The 23,930-nt window shown below is 35.4% G+C and overlaps 1 protein-coding gene across 2 annotated transcripts in view; it reads left to right on the top strand.

The window, feature by feature from the left end:
* LOC139125010 (atos homolog protein A-like) overlaps nt 1-23,930 on the top strand; it is a 34,917-nt gene that overhangs the window by 5,447 nt on the left and 5,540 nt on the right. Inside the window, exons 2-11 of one of the 2 annotated variants that reach the window (XM_070691117.1) lie at nt 9,383-9,576; nt 11,883-12,076; nt 15,594-15,719; nt 16,912-17,827; nt 18,697-18,825; nt 20,627-20,709; nt 21,217-21,307; nt 22,127-22,285; nt 22,627-22,695; nt 23,255-23,439. In XM_070691117.1, the coding sequence (XP_070547218.1) occupies nt 9,383-9,576; nt 11,883-12,076; nt 15,594-15,719; nt 16,912-17,827; nt 18,697-18,825; nt 20,627-20,709; nt 21,217-21,307; nt 22,127-22,285; nt 22,627-22,695; nt 23,255-23,439 (2,146 nt within the window). The remainder of the gene's footprint in view (nt 1-9,382; nt 9,577-11,882; nt 12,077-15,593; nt 15,720-16,911; nt 17,828-18,696; nt 18,826-20,626; nt 20,710-21,216; nt 21,308-22,126; nt 22,286-22,626; nt 22,696-23,254; nt 23,440-23,930) is intronic. The other variant, XM_070691118.1, reaches the window with a different exon arrangement.

The raw sequence follows: 23,930 nt of genomic DNA, 5'->3' as shown, positions 1-23,930 counted from the left end.
ATCCGTCCGGCGTCCGTCGTCAGTCTGTATGTATGTATGTATGTATGTATGTATGTATGTATGTATGTATGTATGTATGTCCGTTTGTGAGGCGTCCGTCCACTCAAATATCTTGAGAACCGCAGTACTTACTGATTTGATATTTGTGTGTAGATGAAAAATACGATTTTGAGAAACTATTTTTTTAATTTTTTGATATTGTTGAAAATAGGCAAATTAATGCCAAAAAAGGTGTTTTTGGTAAAAAATCTTCTTCTTCATAACCGCTGGTCAGACAGCTTTGTTATTTGGTATACAGGTCCCTAGGGGTAACCCAACTTAGACTTGTTCAAATTGTGATGAAATATGCAAATCTGTATTTTTAAGGAATTTTTTTGTCATTTTTGGTCAAAATTTGACTTACATTGTATGTAATTCTTGTACTGTATAAACCCTATCAATTCACCCAGAAAAAAATAATTAATATGATTTTAAATAATTGAATTAATTAGGAAATCATCAAAGCCAAAATAATTTTAGTGTAGAATTATCAGAAAGTTCAACTTTTTTTGACAGTTCATAGTGAAATGCTTACCATCTTGGTGGATTAAAACATGTAAAGGCAACTTTCCTGAATCCCAACTTTGACATATTCTGAACCGTCATTTATTGTGCCCTGTATGTTATCAAAAGAAATTGCTCAAATAGTCAATAGAGATAGAGATAGAGATAGAGATAGAGAAAGTTCTAATTTCCATTTATGGTTGACTTGGTAAGGATAAAATAAAATTACTTTTTGAGGAAAAAAATAGAGTGGTCAATTAAAAGAGTGGTCAAAGTGATAGGGTTTTTATGGTAAAGCTGGGCTGTATAAAGATTCCTCATGTGCTATTTATAGCAATTATGCAATCTGTGTAAACAGTGCAATGAAAGTGTAACATGATTCCTTATAATGCTTTTGATGACCTTGAACTTCTTAAGTTTCAAACCATTGTCTCTTCAGTGTGCTTTCTCTGAGTATGTACAGTCTCAACTTTAACAGAACTCACAATGTTAATCAAAGATATCCACCTTCTTCATCAATACATGTGTCACAAAAGGTTATTCTCTACATAACTCAACAGAGGTCTGTCAACTGTTGAGTTGCTTGTTCTTTCAAAACCGCTGGTCAGACAGCTTTAATATTTAGTTTACTTGTCCGTAGGATGACCTTAGTGAGATAATTTCATACAGTAAGGAAATACTTAATTTTGTATCCATGTCTATAGTAGCTTCAGGGACTTTGCCCTATGTTTTGAAAACTATGGACGGATACTGGACTACAATGATGCCATAAATTGATGGATAAAAAGGGAAGTTGCTGCAAGTTTTGTTGATGTGTTCCAAGCTGATAGTATTGAGGTGACATTTGATAGACATGAGTGATACCACAGTCTGGATTCACTGTGATAAGGAACATACAAATACCAAGAAAATATGATCAATATCCTCATGATTTCATGTCTATCTTACAAAATACAGCACTGTACTCTTAAAGTACAATGCCCCTCGGCCTGGCACAGAAATTCAGGCCATCAAATTTTATCAATTCTCTTCTGATCTACCACATGTGGGGGTTCATTTTGAAGCTCTTGATGAAAGAAAAGTCTTCACTGTCGTAGTTTTTAAAAAATTGAAAATCTTACTCTCCTAATAGAGATTACAAAGGGATGGTGGCCATTTTGAATTTCAAATATCTGTCAAAAATAGGAAAGTTGTTCTTCTAGTACCAAACTTTGCATGAAGACCCCTCATTTTTGAATTGTTGAGTTTAATTGAGGAAAGTTTGAGCAAAAGTTCCCGTAAGTCTTTCACTCTGGAGGCGCATACTACCTTAACAGAAATTCAGACTAAGGATTCTGTTTTCATCGCCTCTGTTTGTAGTCTGATCTTTCATGTGTGATTTGTGTACAGAGACAATACTTGTAGCTTTTAATTTGGATAATTTGGTTTTGTTTTGTTTTGTTTCTTTTGTTTTTTTGTCCTGTGAAACGAAGTGATTTCCTTCTCCCCAAACCATGTTGAAATACCCTTTGAGTACCAAAGTCAACTTTTGTTGCCTTCATAAAATATATTGCAGACAAATTTTTTTAGATCAAGACAATTTCTTTTCAGATTTTTCCCAAAATTTTGATAAAAATTGTAGTCAATGAAAAGTTATGTCCTTTGCCTCCAAAATTACAAATAAATTACTGAAAAATTAATGAAAATTGGCAAAATGTTGCACTAAAATTTAGGTGGGAAAAATTACAGGTCCCAACTGTAAAGGGTTAAGTTCCTACTAACCATATAGACTAAGTGCTGTGCATTGTGTACCAAATGCATTTGACAAGTGTGCACAGTATAGTAATTCAGTTTCCAACAATAACCTATTGGACATTGCCAACATACGGGCATTTCTGCATGATTTGAGAAGAAGAATAAAAAGTCCACTTTACTGCAAAGAGGACAAAAAGTACTGGGAAATGCATCAAGGATTACACTTTATAGATATGTGACATCATTTTCAGCCCAATAGGAGGCCCTTGTTTTTAGGGTGTCAACCGGTTTGGTCAAATGATGACTAGTCATCTGGGTGTGTTCATTTTAAATCCATTGTTTTGCCACTGCAACCAAAACACTGTCAAAACAGGTTTAAACAAATATGATTTAAGTTAAAAACACAGAAAGTCCCTCAGTATTAACCCTTTTCCTGCCAAGTCCATATTTCACCACCAGGTCAATATGGTTCAAATTAATGAAACACAACATATTCCATATGATGTATTTTAACATAATACTGTACATTTGAAAGCTGTTGAAAACATAATACTGCAAAGTCGATTTTGTTTAGACAAAAGATGCTATAGCATACCAAGCCAAGTGGGTGAAAATACGTCATGTTTTGGCTCAATACCGCTTTTTACCAACTTGGCTGATGGGGAAGTGATACAGTTATTACTGTCTGACAGGAAAAGGGTAAGTAGCTTTAATTTTTGATGATTTTTTCACAAAATTTTTCTTGTATATCGATTGCAAGTTCTTATTCTATTCCCAAAAATGTTAAAATATCCACTACTCAGCTAGTCAACATATTTTGTGCATATGTGTAAATGCACTGTTACAGTTTAGATTTGAATTCTAGTCTGGACAAGAATTCACTTGTCAACAATAACAATGCAGTCTACACATGTACAGGCTGAGTTGACAAGCTGAATATGTAAATCAACTTGTTTCTGGGAGTAGAAAAGGAAACTGTAGTTGACATAAAACATGAAATTAGTGAAAAATATCATCAAATGTTACCGCTGCCAGGCCATTAAATAGTCATTATAAATGCCTGTTTTAATTCCTTAATTAAGTTCATTCAGCAAGGCGATATATAATATCCTTTCCATCAGGCTTTATGGTGTGTTTGACTGAAATACATGAAAGTGGATGTGTGGAGTTGCGACAACAGCGGCTAACATTGGGTGTGGGTTACGCACAATGAATGGGTGTGGAGATCAGTACTGGACCAGAAAACCCAGATTCTGCCTTGTTGATAAAGAGGCCAAACTGTTTCCTATGGTAAAGTTGAACCCCAACATTTGGAAGTGGGGGTTGAAGGGTTTTGATGAGGGGACATATGAGAGGATTAGCAAACCTGACATCCCTGCTTTATGAAATGCTGTTTGTCATTGGATGACAGTACGGCTGCCATCAGTTCATAGCCTTGAGGCTATGCTTTGACCAGTACATTGGCTTCACTTGTGTGGCTTGACAGTGGCTTGACATAAACAGGAAACCCCCAAAACACACAAACAGCATGATTAATGACCAAAGCCAAAATTACTGTCCCACTGAGAACTTGGGTTCAATAACCTCATATGCAAATTACCTAGTGTGTTTGCTTGTTATTGCCATCTACCTGTACCTTGAACAATGTTTATTTAATGCTGCAGCCTTCTGTATAACACTTCTCATTCTGTATGTTTTGGTTCATATCATATCAACTAAAGTCATTTTTTGTAAGACTGGGGCTATTGAGTGATCTCGGCACTGAGAATAAGGGATCAGTTTGTTTTTTGCTTTGTTTGCATTTTTTAAGGCACACGTTGAACAAAGGCGACTTTTGCATGGTTTCATCTTAGTGAGTTAGGGTGCCATATATAACATGTGAAGGAAACCTGCCTCCCTAAGATTATTGTGAGAATTGTAATATGGCTGCTTTAGGGGTCTCAGTGAACAACTGTGTAAAATAGTAATTATAAATATTATTTCATAGCACCATACACCTATGAGAATATAAGAATTACGCAATAAACCACACCCAGCGACGGTATACCAAAATATTTGACCAGTTCACAACATATATGCACGAGTGAAAGTGATTGCATATATAAAGTAAAATGGTCAAAACCAAGTGGTATATTGCCGCTAGGTGTGCTTCATATCATAACAGTAAAATGAAATTCTAGCATGGATGTCAAAAAATGATTTTTGCTCTTGCCAAGAGCTTGCACTGTGCCAACTGTGCTATATCGCGAATACAGCACAGTTATTTTCACGTCTCGACCAATCAGATTGCTGTATTTGCACCTTCAGTATACTGTTATGATATAATACTAGTTATCGCATTTCTGTTTTAATTTTTTTTTCTCAATTACTTCTTGTAAATTTTTACTGGTAATGGTGATTCTCTGAAGGTGAAATCCATCATTATGCATAGAATTTATTGACACACAAACAGCAATAAATTGAGAAAACACAAATAAAAACAATGGACAGTTCAGCTTGTTCAAAAAGCCAAGTCAAAGGTCATAAGTTGATATGCAGAAATTTAAGTCATTGAGAGGACTGATCAAGTACTGTATTCAGGCCAAAGTTTGACCCCTAACCTCTAACCCTTTCACCCCCATTTTCTTGTTTTGAGGTCCAATTCTGGTATTGATAACAATAGGGCTGTATCACTGCATGGGTGTGATAGAGATAAAGCACAAAGTACTGTATAGACATGGATTTTGTCAATTTATATCAAAGAGTCAGTTTGAACATAGGCTTCTACTAGTCTAGAACCTGTACATGCATTGTTTAATTTTCAGGAACTATAATTTCGCAGTTATAAGCTTCCTGAATTTTTGAATCAGAAATATTAGTCTATTTTGTCAAAATTATCAAATATACAGATAAATGCAAAAGTAGAATAATAATCAATTTTTCTGTAAAATTGGAAAATATATACATAGTGTCAGTTGGAATCTATACAAGAAAAGTCATGATATGGTATGTTGAAAAAGAGTTTGTAAGGAAATGATTGAAATGTAAAATCGATTTAAAATTGACAAAAATGCAGCAGACTTCACTGTACATGTACACATGCCAGAGTGACTGCATTCGTGTCGGGTGAACTTGTGTGTAATTGAGTTTCACTAAAGAATAACCTGACCGTGAACTCCGTATCCAGTTGTGGAAATTTCCTAACGGGCTGTGTCAGACAAGAAGGAATTTTTCCTGGCACTGTGCCAATGTCAGCTGAGGACAAGAAGTGCATAGTATTTGCTACAGTCAGGGCAATCAACCAATGAAAACTCAGTGCTGATCATATTCATATTTTACCATTGACACTGACTCTTTTGAAACGCTATCTGGATGCAAAGTTTGCACAGCTACAGGTATATATTTATCGAAATTTGTCATTTTTTTGGCAAGAATGAGTAAATTTTAAGATGAAAAATCTAAAATTCTAAAAATTACAAGATTAGGAAATATATCGCTTTCTGTAGCTAGAGCCAAACATTTCAATGAACATGACCTCATTTGCATATATAATTTCATGTAATTTGCATAAATGTAATTTGCATAAATTACCATATTTCAATTACTTATTACTGTTCAGAAATATTTAACATTTTGACCATAAAAGGACAAATACAGTCAGCAGTTATTCAAATAATAGGTGTTGTGAAGGAGATAAGAAAGAAATTTGAATATATTTTAATGCATTTTGTAGTTTACTGATTATAAGTTTTCATGCTAGGAGCTTTGTGTAGAATTGTCATGTTAGAGGTAATTTGGTAGACAATTATCTTTTGATATTATCAGATATGTTTGTTTAACTTAATAAACTCCAGGATATGTACAGGTAATTTACGACATTTTTAAAATGTACCTATGTACCTGTATATGTTCAATTTTACACAAGTCAGGGTTGCAAAGCTGTAGCTAGCCTGGTGAAATCTGTGGAGGGGCAGTTCCACCTGTGATGTCACAGGTCATTAGGTGTGTGGGTTCAAGGGGTCAATTGCAGTTGCTACGAAGCAGGAGGTTCATCAAGGGGTGAATAATCTCCAGGTGACCGTTGGTGATGTCATCCAAATTGCCCGGCAATTTACAGCTGATATCAGCGATTTATTAAGCTACATACCATACTGGTATAACAATCTGTTTAATGTGCCATATGTTAAAAGTAATTACGCTTGACAGTTATTGAAAGCCATATGTTCCCCATTGCTATAAATGGAATGCCTCAGGGATGGCACAGTTTACTTCTTCATCTGTATTTCTGTAAATTTCAGTCAAATTCTGTCACTCCATTTCTTATAACCTCCATGTAGATCTAAACATAGCACTCAAAACAGCACGGTCAACCTCCAAAATTTCAGTTTGACTATATTGATTCTCATGTATGGTTGAACTACCAGTGGATCAACCGATATTCAGAGATGGGGGATGAAAATTTCAAAGCAACCTGGTTTTTAAACACACTGAAAATATTTGAAATATCCAATTTTGATATATTGAGATGTGATGTAGTTCATGATGAGAGTCAAGTTTCGGGGGAAAGCACTATTGACAAGTCTTCATAGAATAAATGAGATTATCTGAATAGTTCAAGTTAATGTTATTGCCAGTACAGACCCATATCAGTAACCTCTTTCAAGGTCAAGGTCTGATTGTTGTGGCCCCAGGGGGAATCTGTCAGAGATATTTTTTGCCGTTGCACTCTGTTCTGAGTGAGTTTAGCATTGTGAGTGGAGTGATTGTATGTAAACCAGGGCATTGAACATTGGCTGGCAGAGCCTTGTGAAGGTCTGTGGTGTGTGACCTTACTTGACATTGTTAAAAGGGCAAGTGGGTTCTTGTCAATCCCAACAAGCAGTCCTGGGTTCTTGCATAAACTTTGAATCCGTGATACATGCAGATCTGCCAGTAGGTGTCCGACCATATTTGTTGGTGTGTATGTGTTGATTAATATATAGACGGATGGAGAGAGAGAGAGAGAGAGAGAGAGAGAGAGAGAGAGAGAGAGAGAGAGAGAGAGAGAGAATAGATAGATAGATAGATAGATAGATAGATAGATAGATAGATAGATAGATAGAAAGAGTATAGATAGATAGATGTAGTATAGATAGATGGTAGGAGATAGATATAAATGGTGTAGATATATAGATAGATAAATAGATAGATAAATAGGTAGATAGATAGATAGATAGACAGATGGATAGATACCAGTACACATTTATACACAAGTGTCTGTGTAGGTATCTATGTACATGTATTCACATATTATACACACATACCTGTATAAATGCACATATATACATAATTGTTCTTTTGTTGTTAATAACGTAATAACGATAATAATTATTCAGAATACATTTTAGAAATGATAATGAGAACTATATTTATAGTTATGTGCTTGAGTGTTATTTGGAATCACAGTTGCCGTGTCCTTGGTTTAACCCTTTCACCACCATGGTTTGTCCCAAATCCAGTGTTTTCTATGGTAAAGTTGGACCTGTATACAGGGAACTTGGGTGAAAGGGTTAATATAACAACTATCAGCTTTCTGATTAAGAAACTTGAACTTAAGGAATTGAACAAAGAATTCTCTTCGTCCTTCAAATAAGTACATGTTTACAATCAAGTCCACACTACAGCAATGACAAAGTCCTTGGTCATATTGCTGAGATTGTATTCTAATTTTTAACACACCTGACCATCGGCTTTATAGAGGTCACATTTTGAAGCAAAAGACAACATTTCTTATCCTGTTCACCCCCTGATTCCCAGTAAAGAGGTCCATAGTCATCAATTGATAAAATGGTTTTGGTTTAACCCATGGTGGTCAAAGGGTTGAATGGTATCGGTATTTGTCCCTCTGATTACTCAGTGACAAGGATCAGTTTTTTCTGCAAAGTCATTTACATTGTGATCTTGAAACTATCACTTTTATCATTAATGTATTTGAACTGGATATGCTGTTTTGTTCAGGTAAATTTTCACAAAAATTGAGAAAACTTTGAAGAGCAAAAATGCCTGTTTAAAATATTTATCTATCAATATTGTTAAATATGTAAAAGTGTTACACATTCTTGCTTTATCAAAATTTCTTTTCTAAAATATTTCTCAGTTTATGTTGTAAAACACTGCATAAATGTCTAAAAAAATTTTTTATGAAACTGGAAAAAATGTTTGAAGACAAATCAAATTTTCCAAATTCTTTTGAGTGGTGCATTGTTAACATTACCAGTATAAAACAAAGTTTGAAAGAATTTACAGATAAATTTCATCTGTGAATTGTTGTGATCACAGATTTATATACTGGTGTGGATATACCGTATATTGAGATGTGCATGACAAATTACCTTCTTCTGACAGAATCAGACACAAATTTTACGGTTTGTGGCAGAGCATATCTCTGCACATCACCTCTTAACCGTTGATGTGTGATCTTATGCTTTCAGAAAACATCAGCCGCAATAAAGAGCTTTTTTCCATTATTCACGTTCAAGCTCTTTTAATTGCCAAAAGTCTTGTCAAAACTTGTGGGTATAAACATCTAATATTGCATATAAATGAAAGACCTGTGTTGTGTTTTGAAATCCTTCATAAGTAACTGGATACAGAGTTTCAGCTGAGATGTTCTGGGTGTTGTCCTGGATGACCTTCAAGTTTTAGCAGACCTAGTCTCAACAAGTTGTGTAAAAATAGAAAAATCACTGCACCGTTTTTCTCATCAGCACCACAAATAGGTTGGACAGGATGAGTGATGTTAGAACAAAAATGCTCTTAAAATATTTTTTGAATATTTCTGCAACAAAAATTGCTGTGCCTGTTATATTCACACACATGAAAGAACATTTTTGACGTGTTGCTAAACCATCTTCATTTATTTTCATAATTCCATTTTCCATTTCACTATGCTTTTTACCCTTTTTCAATAATGGTTTATCCCAAATCTATTGTCATCAATAGTGATTGTGGACCTGTTCACAAGGGATAGGGGCAGACAGGTTTACAAGCTTTTCTTAATCTTACCCATGTTTTATTTTCCATGTTTTATTTTTTTTAGAATCTCCATCTATCATTATTGTAAAAAAAATTTTTGTGATTATTCCAGATGCACAAAAAGGAATGGATGACGAGGAGGAGAACCCGGAAAATCCGGAGAAGTTGTTTGTGGATTTGGGAATGCTTGTAGCGAATGGTAGGCAGCCGGAACCGTCAGTGAAAGGCAGGAAGGAGGGAGTGCACTGCCCTCCAGTGGATTCTGGCAGTGGGCTGCCACATAGATGTAGACAGGATGATGATGAGGTTAGATGTTATAGTGAATATTTGAATAAAGATCTCTGTACTTACCGTACGTTTGTACCATTCAATGTATTTGTACACGTTTCAATGCAGTTGTTGTTGAATCCAGTATATTCTTCTATTGAAGCAGATATCAACAGATATCAGCTTTGTCACTAGATTTTTGCAGACTTTTCAGGCATGTAAAGGGTCATTTGACATATCACTGATACATACAGACTTCATTTTGAAACTGGAGAGTAAGAGCACATGCCACAGGGATTTTTGCTTGTAGTCAGTCATGAAAATAAGTTTTGTAAGAAAATGTATGAAAAGAAATTCCACTGGTGTATTTCATGAGAGAGATTTAACCATCCCATATGATGAGAATTGTAAGTTAGAGGGACGACAGATGTAGGTTTTAATAATATTTTCATTACTTTTTTCTAGAAAACAAATATGACCATAAAGCATGTTGAAATACAGAGTTTGCCTTGCCAAGGGAATGCATTTGAGCAATATATTGTTGACAAATGAACTGTCGTCCAGACTGAAATACTGTTAACATGGGGCATTGGATATCGCACACACACAGGCTTACAGCTTATCACTTAAATGCTAGACATGAACTAACAAAAGTTGAGTAACTGAACAAGAAACTCCCATTTCACAAACGAGACAAAAATACATGAAAATACATAATAAGTTGCAGCACCCTTGAAAAAAATTTCACTATTTTATAATTGTGTTTTGTCAGAGATATGACCATTATATGGAAAACAATTTGGTCCTTTTCATGAATAAAGATTAGAAAGAAAACACTGACTTGATGCAATATGTACTTAACTTGCATTCATATAGGTCTGCCGTGCAGAATTCTGTTTAAGCCTCTGAGCGCAAAAGTCAATTTTGTTGCCTTTCTAAAATATACCAAAGTTTTTTTCAGATTTTTGCCAACATTTTGAAAAAAAAAACTGTAGCTGATGAAATTTGATGTCCATTTGATCCAAAATTATCAAAAAATTAGAGAAAAAATAATAAAAATTAGTTGAACTAAAATTTTGATTGGTAACATTATAGCACTCAAACGGTTAACATTGAACTGTAAGGACATATTGACATCCTGTTTTGTTAGGAGACCAACTCACAGTACTGTAGATTTCCCATAATTCATTGCGATTTGTATCCTCGGAGATACCTGAGTGAAGTCTACCATGTCTCCCATGTGTAGACAAATTCACAGACTATTTATCAAAATTTTGAAAACGTACTTTTATGCACACCATTCTTCTCAATTCTCATTTTAAATAATTTGGAAAATTATGCATAATTGAGAGAGGAGATAGCATTTTTGTGAAATTTGCCAGAGATTGTGTCGTCAGCCATACAGAATAATGTGATGGAAAGTAGGGAGACTAGTTGCACCTGTTTTATGAAACAAAAGGATATTGATTTTTTGCAATGGAAGTGACAAAAGAAATTTGCATGCCAAGTTTTCTCAGAGAATGACCCCTTCAGTTCGTCATAACTTACTGCCCAAAAAGCAAGGCATTTGTAGTACCTACAGAATGTGACTTTTATGGTTGTTTAGTGGTTATTTTGAAACTTTCACTGAAATATCTAAACGTACTTTTACTAGATATTATTTATCAATTATTCTGATGCTGCACACTAGTGCTTACATGCAGAACTGAAAAAGTTTTTAGAAAAGTAACCTTCATGTGTACAAATCAAAGAGAATTGTGGGTAATTTATTGTACTGTGACCAACTGATTGATAATAATAATATCACTGCACTGGTCAACTGACACAAAGCAAAACAAAATGCCACCTTACAAATATATGCAGACTTGTTACTAAATATAGCTGCATGTGTTACATTGAACGCTGCCGCCAGAAATTTGAACAAATTTTGCCATGTTTATACACCGCTGTTGTAATAGCTAGCTTGCCATATCTGAGTTACCACACATCTTTTCTAGTATTCATCAGAACACAGACAGTTGCCCATGAAGTTATTTTTGCCATTCTTGCGTGCAAATGCATCCAATTTTGTAGACAAATACATACTTTTTGCATATTAATGAGGGAATAATGACGTAATATGCAAACAGCCCTATTTGATCATTACATATAATTATTATTTATTTATATGTTTGTTTGTTATTGATATTTTTATATTTAGTTTATTTTTTTCTGTCACCAGTCTGCTAAAATATTTAAGACCATACCTTTACCAAACAATATGCCTAAGATGAAAAGATGTCCAAAACAATTTTCTGACATTCAGTAGTTTTTGTGACTGTAATTATTGGGTTGTTTTTCTCCAGTGTATCAAAGCAAAGCAGATGGAGTCAGAGATGGAGTTGTTATGGCAGAACAACATTCCAATGTCCATTGAAGTCCTGCTGTATCCGGACTGTTACCATAGCTACCACCAAGCCGAGGCCAGTAGTGACGGAGGTGGAGCTAGGCAACACTGTATGCTTTTGGAGCAGTGGACGATACAGGTAGCGGCAAGGAGGTAATTAGCATCACATGTCTTCATTTACACCATCAATGATAACCTTAACACCCCTATGTCTTGTATGTAGATCCTTCCAAAACACTGTACAGCACATGGATGAAACCACATTGCTGCGATGTTAGGGGTAAACAACTGAATTAGACAAACATGACATTTTTCTCTGTGTAAGTTTGTTTCATAGCTAGTGTACCTATAATTTTCGGAACAAATTTACAGCTTCAGACTTGTGTACAGTACACGGCAAAACTTGCTTGCTTTAGGCTTGTTTTAGGCTTGCCTTAGAGCAAGCCCAGAGCATACCCAGATTGACAGCCAAGTCTGCATGTCTTATTCTCACCTTGTCTGGGGCCATTGAGTAAAAAGGTGATGACTATCATTGCCACTGAATTACATTTATGTGTGATTTCCTGTACATTGTAGGAGTTTTGAAAGCTAGTCTGTGGGTCTCAGGCTTGTTTTAGCCTTGTCTTAGGCATGCCCCAAGTGAGCGCTTTGCTGTGTGTACTGTACCTTTGTACAAATAAATCAGCAAAAATAGGGTAAAAGTGTTAATTTTAATAGACTTATATCTACGTGATCATTATTATGAAAATAGACAAAGACTTAACCCCTTGACTACCAAGGCCAATGTATTCCTATATACCAGGCCCCTTATGTAAATATTTATAGAAATGTGGGGTGTGGTCATTGCATGAACACTGCTTAGAGTAAAAATTAAGTAAGTACCAATAAACCATATATTTTCTGAATCAGCATGAAATTTCCCACTTTCTCATACATAAGTTTTGTATTTCTAGGTCACGTGACTGATCACATGACACATCATGTGACCAGAGTTGGCAAAGAATATGAATATTTGAAGCATCAGGACATGTTTTGAATCAATAAAATGACGCAAATTTGAATACAGTTGCAATTTTCATGGCATTGTCTTTACATATATGTAATAATAACTACCCTTTACTTTATTTATATATGCACCCATTTAAGATTTTTCTTACAAAAGGCGAGTAGGCTAAATGAACCACAAACATCAGCATCTGACATGATTCTGTATTTGAAAATCAACACATTTTATATTTGTAAACACCTGCTTTATGTCTTCCTTGCAGAAACATGCATCCAAAATGGTTATGATTTATCAAAAAATAATTCACAATATTTAAAAATACATTTTAGGGAACCACATATCACATGACCAAACACATGACCAGTCATGTGACCAGTCATATTGATAATATGGCTGCTATAAAATTTCACTGGCTTATAGTAAAAAATTGTATTTCCTCTAGTTTCATTCACGAATATTGCTGTTAATAGAACATATTTACATATAAATCATTTGTTTTCAATAAATAAACATTTCATTTCATTAAAAAAAAACACTGTAAACATCTTCGCGATCGTCCGTACTTCTGAAAACTTTAAACAATCAGCGCGACGCTTCTGTGATCAGCCTGACCTTTCAGGGTCGAGGTCAAGGGTCACGACATTTGCTTCCGGATTTTGGCCATACTCGGACGTACGGGGGCGCAATCACATTCTGGCCGGATCGGAATACATCAATCTTAGTCACTCTGCATGCTGACGCCGAAATTACGGGAATTTTAGCGACAAAAACGAAGCAAATATGCCTATTTAACTGTGCCGGATATTTCCGGCACTCAAGGTATATGGTAATTCAATATGGCGCCGGATATATCCGGCGCCATAGGTAGTCAAGGGGTTAATATTTGTAATAAATGTTTGGCTCGCAATGTGCCTAATAAAGCTACAGTCATATGATTATTTATGTCTGGAATATACAAATATGAGAACTACATTCAGACAGATGTGGTGTGATTTTGAGTCCGCAGAATAAAATCAAACACAAAATAACACATGAAATATAGTAATAATTAAAAAGTAAACCTGACTGAAGCAGACCCCATCATCACATTTGTGAAATACCTCTTGTTGCGTTGAATATTTGCATTAAGTTGCATTCTTTGTGAAACATGCTAGCAAATAATTATCGCCCTATGTGGTAGGATGTCTTGCTTCTAACGACCTTTAGTGAACTGACCTTTTGCCAAGGTGAAACCACGCAATGACTCACAGAGCAAAGCTATTTTCTCTTCTATTGTTAATATTGGACAAAATGGCACAACTAATCTCCGGGGACATGCTAAGCCCTGAAATTCACATGTTTGTCTAGATTTTAAAACGTGCCCAGTGGCAACATAGATAAAAATGTCAAAATATTGGATTACTATACCATATGATATTATGCATAGTTGGCTGGCTTTTTTTGTTACTCTGGTTGCAGGCTAGCTGTAAGCCATGTGATTTGCATTTGGTTCACTGTAATGTCGTGGTGTACCGATATATAATACATAGCACAGGCTTGTGTCCCTTCTTCTAAACACAGCCACATTTCTATTTAAGCTGAACATCCTCTAGATGATTACGAAAGGCATCTTTACTTCTATGGGCTGTGAAAGGTCCTTTTCAAACTTACAAGCCAATTGCTCAGTTCTTGTGACAGCCATTATAAAATATCTGTGTGCCTGGCCATGAAGGGTCATTAGAAAGTTTGATAATAGAGTCTGAGGTTTGGCATAAGAATCTATACATTATCAAAGAAAAAGTGTAAAAACGTTAATAACGATGGCACATTTAAATATATTTTATATGCATGTTCCTCTCACATAGGACCCCATGGTATATTACAACTTTATAGGAGTCTTTACCCCTCTATTAGTCTGTAAAGGGGTAATCTTTTAATGTGAAATATATAAATAAATAATACATAATATTATATTTGAAGAGACAACAGTGATGTGGACAAGACTTGTACATACTGTACAGTATACGGCTGATGTCTTGGAGATTCATTGCTTTTTTGATGTTTCAATCATTCACCTTTGCATACAGAATGTCATACATATTGGTATAGTCTACTTTCTGTCACGTTCATTTTATGCAATTCTAACCAAGCACTCCCACTTGTTCAATTCTACGTACTCTATTCCATTTCATGGCTTCCAACTCCTGTTCACTTCAGTTCCTGTCCACTTCATGATGTTCCATCTGCCCATGATGCCATTCCATCCTGTATCATCCATGCCATTATGACCACTGTGTTCCTGACCATTCCATTTCCATTCTGTCTATCATTCCATATTTACTTTCTGTTCCATCCATTCCACTTTCTTCCATTCTATCAAATTCAGCGACGTTTAGCACAGTCCTTCCACAAACCATTTAGCCGTAGTCCTGCCCATATCATTCCAACCTCTTCCATTCTTTATTATTGGTTTTCTCCATTCCATACTTCTTTTTAAAGACCCAAAAATATTTTCTTGTATTCCATTGGATTCTTTGCCATCTTCATTAATGCTGTCCATATCCTTCCGTTATCGTCCATTGCATCCTTTACCAGTACGTTCCATCATTTGCCATTCCAAATGATTGTATTAACAAAGACCTACTGCAGTTCCCACGCTGACTTTAACACTTTTGAATATTTCAGGAGCGGTGAAGTTCATCTAGGACGATGCATGTTAATCCAGGCAGTGCGTTCTTATCTCCACTTCTCCCAGCTCAGTTCCTGGTACAGTTCAACTCATGGCAAAGAACCAGCTGTGGTTGTTTGCAGGTAAATGAGCCCTTAGCTTCTTGTCATTTGGTGCTACCCAGTTGGACATACGTTGAAGATGATCAACATAATTGTTGGGGTTGCTTGCACAAAGAATATCCTGTATGCGCCAGTTTTTTTGCCAGATAAGGCCCAGAAATAAAACTGTGTCGTTCCTATAACCCGACTTACCCCACTTTTTACCTGCTGACCCTAAACTTTTTAAAGCTACATGAACTTAAAAGTAAAAAAAAAAGAAAGAAAAAAACCCATACAATCATGCATTCATTACCTGGCATTTGATTTTTTGCTTAATGAAGATGTCTTTTATGTTTTTATTCCTTTTATATGTTTGATACGTTTTTCTGGACATGCAAAAATGCATACTTACCAATAAAATACTTTGGGAAAATATCCCTGCCTTCTACCTAATCTATTTTTGAAAACCATGTTGTAGGAACAGCACAATTTATTTTTTTAGCCTAAGGGTTTGGATAAACATCACAATTGTAACATTGCTGTATGCTCTGTACATGCAACTAAAACCATTTTGCGCCAACTTCATAACTTCATTGACTTATAAAACCATCTTCAATTCAATTAATTTCCAATTAGTGTCAAGGTCAATATCATCAACAATGACTTTTCAATAATTTTGTTATTTTGGAAAACTTTATGAACTAAATGACAACAATATAAATGGTCATTGTAGATGAATTTAAACTTCCTTTATCGACACAATATCATATCTTGGAGTCACCTTCAAGATCCACCAAATACAATCTTTGCAAAACTGACAGAATTTGAAGTTAAAGACAGACTATGAAGAACAGTCATTTTTCCACATGGAAAGCAGAGATTGGAATGCAGTCTTCCTGTCAGAGATAATATGATATCTTAATCACTGTCATATGTATGCCATAAACTTGTTAATATTTTCGCACAAATTCATTTATGCTTTTTAGCTCATATTCGGTTTTGTATATAAATACCGAAAAGAGCTTATATGATGAGTCAGTGGTGTCTGTATGTCTGTATATTTGTGGGTATGTTTCATTCTTTGTGCTGCAAAAAATTATCAAAATCTTTGTGAAATTTTTCAATGTATTGAAGTCAGTTATAGGTAGTTTTGAAGAAGGGAAACTTTTGTTTTTGATGTTCAGAGCAGTCTTGGTGTCAGTGATAAAGATGTTCATCTTCTTACTCTGAACAGAGTTTGTGCTCCAGGAGAATCCCTTGCAAGCAGTTTTGAAGGACCAGTCGACACGCATGAGTTTCCAAAGGCTTTCCTGGGCAGAACAAGCTGCATGAAAGTGTCGGTGAAATCGCTGACACGACAGAAACACATCCCGGGCGTCGCGTGCGGGATTCCGCACTGGGATGCCGAGGAATACTCAAATGGCGTACACCACAACAAAACTTACAAACCAACCACACAAGTGCAATCTACCGAGACACAGGCGCAAAACACAGGAGCAAGAAAAAAGCAAATACAAAAACCTCCAGACGTCAGAGTCAAAGACGACTACAGGACTTCCTTTAAGAATCTGAAGAAACAGAGCAGCTCTCCCACTGGAGGAGAGGAACAGCAGACATTCACCTGTAGTGGAGCAGAGAAACAACAAGACAACATTCCATCTACCTGGTTCAGCAAATTTACCCACAATGCAATACACCACAGTGACAACGGTGCTGGCTTTTCAGGACTATATAACAATAAAGCAGACGATGTAGAGCATATTATAGAACAACTGTCGCTCCGAGACAAAAAAGAAAATCAGTTTGTTAAACATCCTGCAGTTACACCAGAAGCTGAATATGTGTGGTTCAGCAAGAAAGAGGTCCGGAGAAAACTTGAAGTTGGGAAAGCAAACAATTCTATGCTGAGCAATCTGCTGCGCAAAAAGACGGACTACAATTCTCTTTTGCAAGAAGCGGAACAGGAAAGACTACAGCTGGAAAAGGAACAATTGTGTCATGATCCTTTTGAAAACAACAAAGTTGAGGGGGTCGTAGAGGATGATGTTGAAGAGAGTTGGAATGAAAAGTCTCTCAGTGATGACGAGGACCAAGAAAATTGTTCGTGCCAACAGCAACAACAACAACAACAATGTCACATACACCAAAAAGTAAGTTCATCTATATACCTAACTTTACATATTTTTTTCCTAAGATTTTTAGAATCTTTTTCATCTTTCTGCAATTTCACAAAAAGAAATAATATTTTGTGTATTTTCTGTAACATGTCTACTTTTTGCACCAGTCGGTGCTTGAGATCTTGTCTATTTGTTACCATAGTGATATTTCACTATCTGTGTCTTGAAGAAAATGGACAAGTTTGTAAATGAACTTGTTGTCCTTGAAAGTATTGAGGAAAAGTTCTGGGATTAACAGATTTAACCAGTGTCTGTTATCTGTAACATTTTAGGTACTTTGGGCGATTTCTATTCGTAAAATATAGTTTCTTTTTACTTTTACCAAAATAACTCCTCAAAATGCCTAGTAGTCAACTCAGTCTGCATTTCAGGACTGTCTGAATATAGTGTTGGTAACTTGACTTTAGTCCTGACTAGAATTATTTTTATCAATCATAAAATTTGATATGAATTATTGTGTTCATAATATGTGATATTTTGTTTTCCAGTATAGCTTTAGTGAAAAAAAAAATTAAGAAAAAATTCTTGTTTTCTTGATCAAAATTACTAAAATATATTTTGCTAACAAAAGTTACAGCTTATGTCCATTTTGAGGATATCTCCATAAGTGAGGCATTCCATTCTATACAATGCAAGATGTGCGGTTCAAGAATATTCAACATTGATTATGATCATTTGCATAAAATTTGAATACAAAAGCAATACTCATTAAAATAATTTGCATAAATGAATACTAATGTACAGGTGCGTTACATTTGGCACCAACTGTTCCATTCCTCAAGGCTTTCACCATATTTTCATTGTACCTGTATGAAACCAATCCTCTTGTTTTTATTGGGCAGCATGAAGACAGAGGCATGGTTCGAAGCAAGACATCACCAGCACTTGCAAGTCTTGGGCGGCGATCTATCAAAGGAACAACAAACACCGTCTTCCATCCAAAAACAGGATTACCCATCAACTCTAGTCCAGTAAGGCAATCTGTTTTAGAAACACCTGTCAAACATAACATGAACAATAGATGAAAGAGACAGACAGACACAGACAGACTGACAGACAGACTGACAGACAGACACAGACAGACTGACAGACAAACTGACAGATAGACAGACAGACAGAGATGGGGAAGAGACAGGGAGACAGGGTGTTACATTTTATCCTGATTCAGAACTGAATATTTTGGCAAAGGAGCCATGTCTAACACCCATTGATTTTTTATATTCGGGTAATGGTAATACCATACTATTATTTAGCAAGAGAGCTCTGACACAAAATTATCATCATAACTGTGTACCCACATTTGACAACATGTTGAGGACGTTGCCACCATATTGTAAACAATGGGAATGTACCATTATAATCGTACTGAAAGGGCTTAATCAGCCTGTTATCAACATTTTCATCATTGAAACAGTTCAGATTTTCAAACACCAAATATTTCAGTACGGAGTTCAAGTTTTCAAATGGTCAGCTGGTGAATTGGACTTAGGTTTTCCATTGATTGTACCAATCCCATGAAAGAGCCAGTAGCCATTTTGATGACTGTTTTCACTACATTTGTTTTTGAATGCCAATTTTGACATCTTGTTCCTCTCCCCAGTGCATGCTGAAACACCAACTATTTATCTCATCAACACAGCGTCTATATGTGTGAAATGCACTTATTTGCTTTTCAATTCCAAAGAATTCACTTGTCGACAATAAAATGCGGTTTACACATGTACAGGCTGAGTTGACAAGCTGAATACTGTGTATCTCAACATGCTTTGGGGAGTAGAACAAGAAAAAGTATTTGACATTAAAATCAAAAAGAGTGAAAAAAGTGATCAAAAAGTTACAGTAACTATCCCTTTAAATCAGATATAAAGATTAAGTATCATTTCTTAGATTCTCTTTGTGGATGTTGCTGTCGTAGAGAGGCAGCAACAACCAGGAAGATCAGCAAAAAAAAAGCAAAGGTTCAAATGTCACGTCCTCTATGTTTGATTTTAATCCAATTGTCATTAAAGAAGCTTCCCCTATGGTGTACCAGGAAATACTTGACCAGGAAGTCATTGTCGTGGCATGGAAGCTATTTAGGGTCAAAATCAATCTGACCTTCAGTATTATTTTTCGAAGCTACATTAGCTGTAACAACATATCTTTCATAATTGTTTTAGTTTATTTAACATGTTATCTTATTCTACCGTAGTCTAAAACTCATTTGTTCAATCAATCAGCTAAGTTACATATCAGAATACATAAACGCTTGTTCTGGATTTCAAGGGTAATGGAAGACGAACAAGTAGCGAAAGCTAGCCAAGTCTGTTTCCCTGCACCATTTAGAATTAAAGGAATTTCACAAATTTTAAGGGAGGTGGGTCAGATGGAAAACTCAACCAGTACGAGATTTTGAATAATGCCAAATGTTATTGTTGATCTGAATCTGAATCTGAATCTGAACCGGAATATGTTTGTCAATCATAACAACCAGGGATTGCATTATGTACTCAATTCACTTTGTCGACAAGGCTGATACTTTGTGTTTTAGTATTCTTTTTGGGAGGAGAAGATAATTGCTTTGTAGTGCAAAAATAATGAAAATATAATCATAAGTTACTGCAGTTTTTTCCTTTCAGCCTCACCTTTCACAAAATATTTCTGACTGTGTTTACAGTTGTGATAATATCATTTACTGGTATCCACTGAAATATGACTCCTGAGCTACCATTTCCATCAGTGAATGACTCATTCATAAACTATTTTTCTTTTTTAATATGCATTATTCGACAGGCTCCACCACGGAGAATCAACAGAAACAGTTATAACTTTGAGAGATCCATGACAAACCTCAATGACGTGGGCTTTGATCAAAAGTAAGTTGTTCTTATTATGGACGTAGAGGGCGCTTCACCTCTGCAACATGCTGCGGATACTTCTTGTACAATTTTGTTTACTTATTTACAGTTATGCAGACATGTCCTTTCATGCTGGTGGTGGACAGTCGCCTTCTATCAAGGTTTTATTCCATGAGTAAAGGTTAAATTAAAAAAAAAGACATATGATTTCAAAGTCCAGTGCTGCAGTGAGATGTTCTAGTGCAATCTCTTATGCCGTAGTGTCATACAAAAATTCTCATCACCAGGTCAAGCTTCAAAAAACTTGCCATCACCTTTCCTTAAGATTTTGTTACAGCTTTACATAATTGTGTCCCCTATACCTCTGACCTTTGCTACACTGCTAACCAAGTCTGTCGTGCCCTTAGATGACCTTTGAAGTATGTACTTTGTCAGGGCAAGTGGGCAAATGAACTCTAACCCTTCACTTACCTGCTTTTGTTAGCTCCATCAAGTAAGCTTACACTCATTGGTTGTTTTTTCCAGCACTGGTTTCAATCGACCACTCAATGCATCCGTAAGACTCTTGAGTAAGAGTGCACCTCCCTCTACCTCTTCATTACTCGGCAACTTTGAGGTGAGTCAACAAAAAACAAAAATATGAATCAAATAATTTTCAATACTTTGTTTCAAATTTTCACAGTGCCAACATGTAAATGGTGATGGATCACACCATGTTATTTACTCTTACCTTAGTGCAACTGTACTTTGGTATAACCCTGTTTTTTACAGTTATTCAGTTGATCTTACCAAGAGGCAAGAAGGGGTGGAAGCCTTAAAGTGACAGTAATTTGAAAATATGACTATTTCACCTTTTTTCTTTTTATTTAATTCATACCAAAACAATACTTTCACATTGTTGAACTTGTTGGTCCCAAAATTTATGATGTATCTGTGTTTTTGTTGTGTAATTTACATAATTTGCACAAGCTCTTCACAATGTAATTTCACTGGACAAGGGGAATGTCAAGTTCTCTGGTTTGATTGGAAATAAATTGTCGCTTAATGAACTATAGGACTTTGAGCTACTTGATTTTCATTTCGGTGTTTACCATAAGATGTTTAGGTCAGATGTGTTAAAAAACAATTACTCAAAAATGTTTATTTTTGTGAAGCCATGCTAATTTTGAAAAAAAAAAATTCACATTTAGGTCAGTTAATAACAGTGTTATAGATTTGGAAAAAAAATGTTATGCATGCTTTGAAAAATGAAATAATTTTCAAATTTTAGAATTTGAAAAAAATTTGCATGTCTGCACCCTTCCTTAAATGGGCCATCCCAATAGTTCATTGATTTGTATCCTGATACCATTATAACTCTGCTCACAGCAGCTTGAAATGAAAACAGTACAAGAGAAATTTTGAATCTCATTTTGAACTTGTGTCCACCTTGTAGGAATGTGTTTTGAATGGTCGCTTTGAGCCAGTTGGAACAGTCGATGGTTTCACTGCAGAAATTGGTGCTAGCGGATCATTCTGCCCAAAACATAAAGTCCTACCTGTAACAGCGTACTTCTTTGATGTGTCAGACGACAATGCACCATCTCCTTATATGGTAAGACAGCATGTATAAAAGTGTAACGTTAGATTCCTTTACCTCCTTATATGGCAAACCAGTATGCAAATCACATAATGGTGTTTCATGTCCATATATGGTATATCAGTATACTATCTTTAATTATGCACATACATAAATACTTTCTTTCCTTATATAGCATGTAAGAATATGGCAGTAAAATTACCGAATACTAAAAATTTGTTTTTGTATTATATGCTGTTAATAGTGTGCTACATGGTAGGTATTTGAGATTTTTGACTTTAGAAAGAGTTCAAATGCAAATTATTGACTATCACCGCCTTGCTTTTGATCAGTGTTTGATGTGGTTCTGTTTGCAGGGACATATAAGTCTAGAATCACTGGGTCGCAAAGGATACCATGTGCCAAAAAAGGGGACTGTACAAGTTGTGAGTATTTTGTCCAACAAGAAATGTTTGTTGGATGATGCTACTCTTCTGCTTGTTTTATGCATGATATTATTTCAAAAGTTTCTGGGTTTTACGTAATATCTGTCATTTTTTATGAACACTAAAGAATTACAGAGCAAGGTCCTCCCTAATTTATTAAAAAGCACCATGAAACAAAGTTTTAAACATTTGTTTAAAAATTTATTTAACTTGTCTCGATGAAGCTTGAAACCCTTTTCTTTCATTGTCAAGAATAAAAATAATCTTGGGTCACTGTGCAAAGTTTCGAATTAGAGAAACAAATTACCTAAGTTTACAAATACTTGAAATTCAAAATGGCCGCCAAGCATTGGTATATTGAAATAGATTTTTGACTTCCACAAAAACTAGACTTTAAGAACTTCATTTCCTCAACAATATACCAGCATACTATGCAAAAAAATTTAGAGCTTTTCCTGTTACCATCTTTTTCAGACATTGTTCAACCCCAACAAAACTGTCGTCAAAATGTTTGTTATGCAAAAAAATTTAGAGCTTTTCCTGTTACCATCTTTTTCAGACATTGTTCAACCCCAACAAAACTGTCGTCAAAATGTTTGTCGTTGTGTACGACCTTTGTGACATGCCGCCAAATTGTCAAACCTTTATCAGGCAACGAACTTTCTACATGCCCACCAACGCAAATCTCCATGATGACGATGATGATGAGAGCATACGACAGTTGAGGTACCTAATACATCTCAGGCAAGTCTAATACATCTGTGTTACATGAAATAGTGTAGTAGAATTTTACTCTAGAATCTGTAGAACCAACTCACAGTGTAAAACAAATTCAGCATCCACATGTTGGACACAGCCGCACATCTCAAACGCTAAATTGTGCGTGTTATATGCTTGCAATTTGTATGCATGTTTAACCTTTCAGCGCCAAAGTCAAGTTTTGTCGCCTTTATAAAATATACCCAAGTCGATTCCTTTCAGATTTTTGCCAAAATTTTGATAAAAAAATGAAACTAATGAAATGTGATACATGTATTAATGTGGTCCAAAATTATCAAAACAATTGCAGTGAAAACCACAAAAATTGGTAAAATGTTGTACTCAAAATTTGGCTGGGAAAAATACAGCACTCAAAGGGGTTAAGTGCAAGTTGAAATTCACACTGTAGCATAGGCCTAGCATAGGCCTGGGTTCAAACTTTATATACATATATCAGAAAGGCAAGCTTTTCACCA

This window comes from Ptychodera flava (assembly GCF_041260155.1).
Source record: "Ptychodera flava strain L36383 chromosome 23 unlocalized genomic scaffold, AS_Pfla_20210202 Scaffold_24__1_contigs__length_23054250_pilon, whole genome shotgun sequence".
NCBI classification, from domain to species: Eukaryota; Metazoa; Hemichordata; class Enteropneusta; family Ptychoderidae; genus Ptychodera; species Ptychodera flava.
Note: the sequence above shows the minus strand (reverse complement) of the source record. Positions and strands in the feature narration are given on the sequence as shown.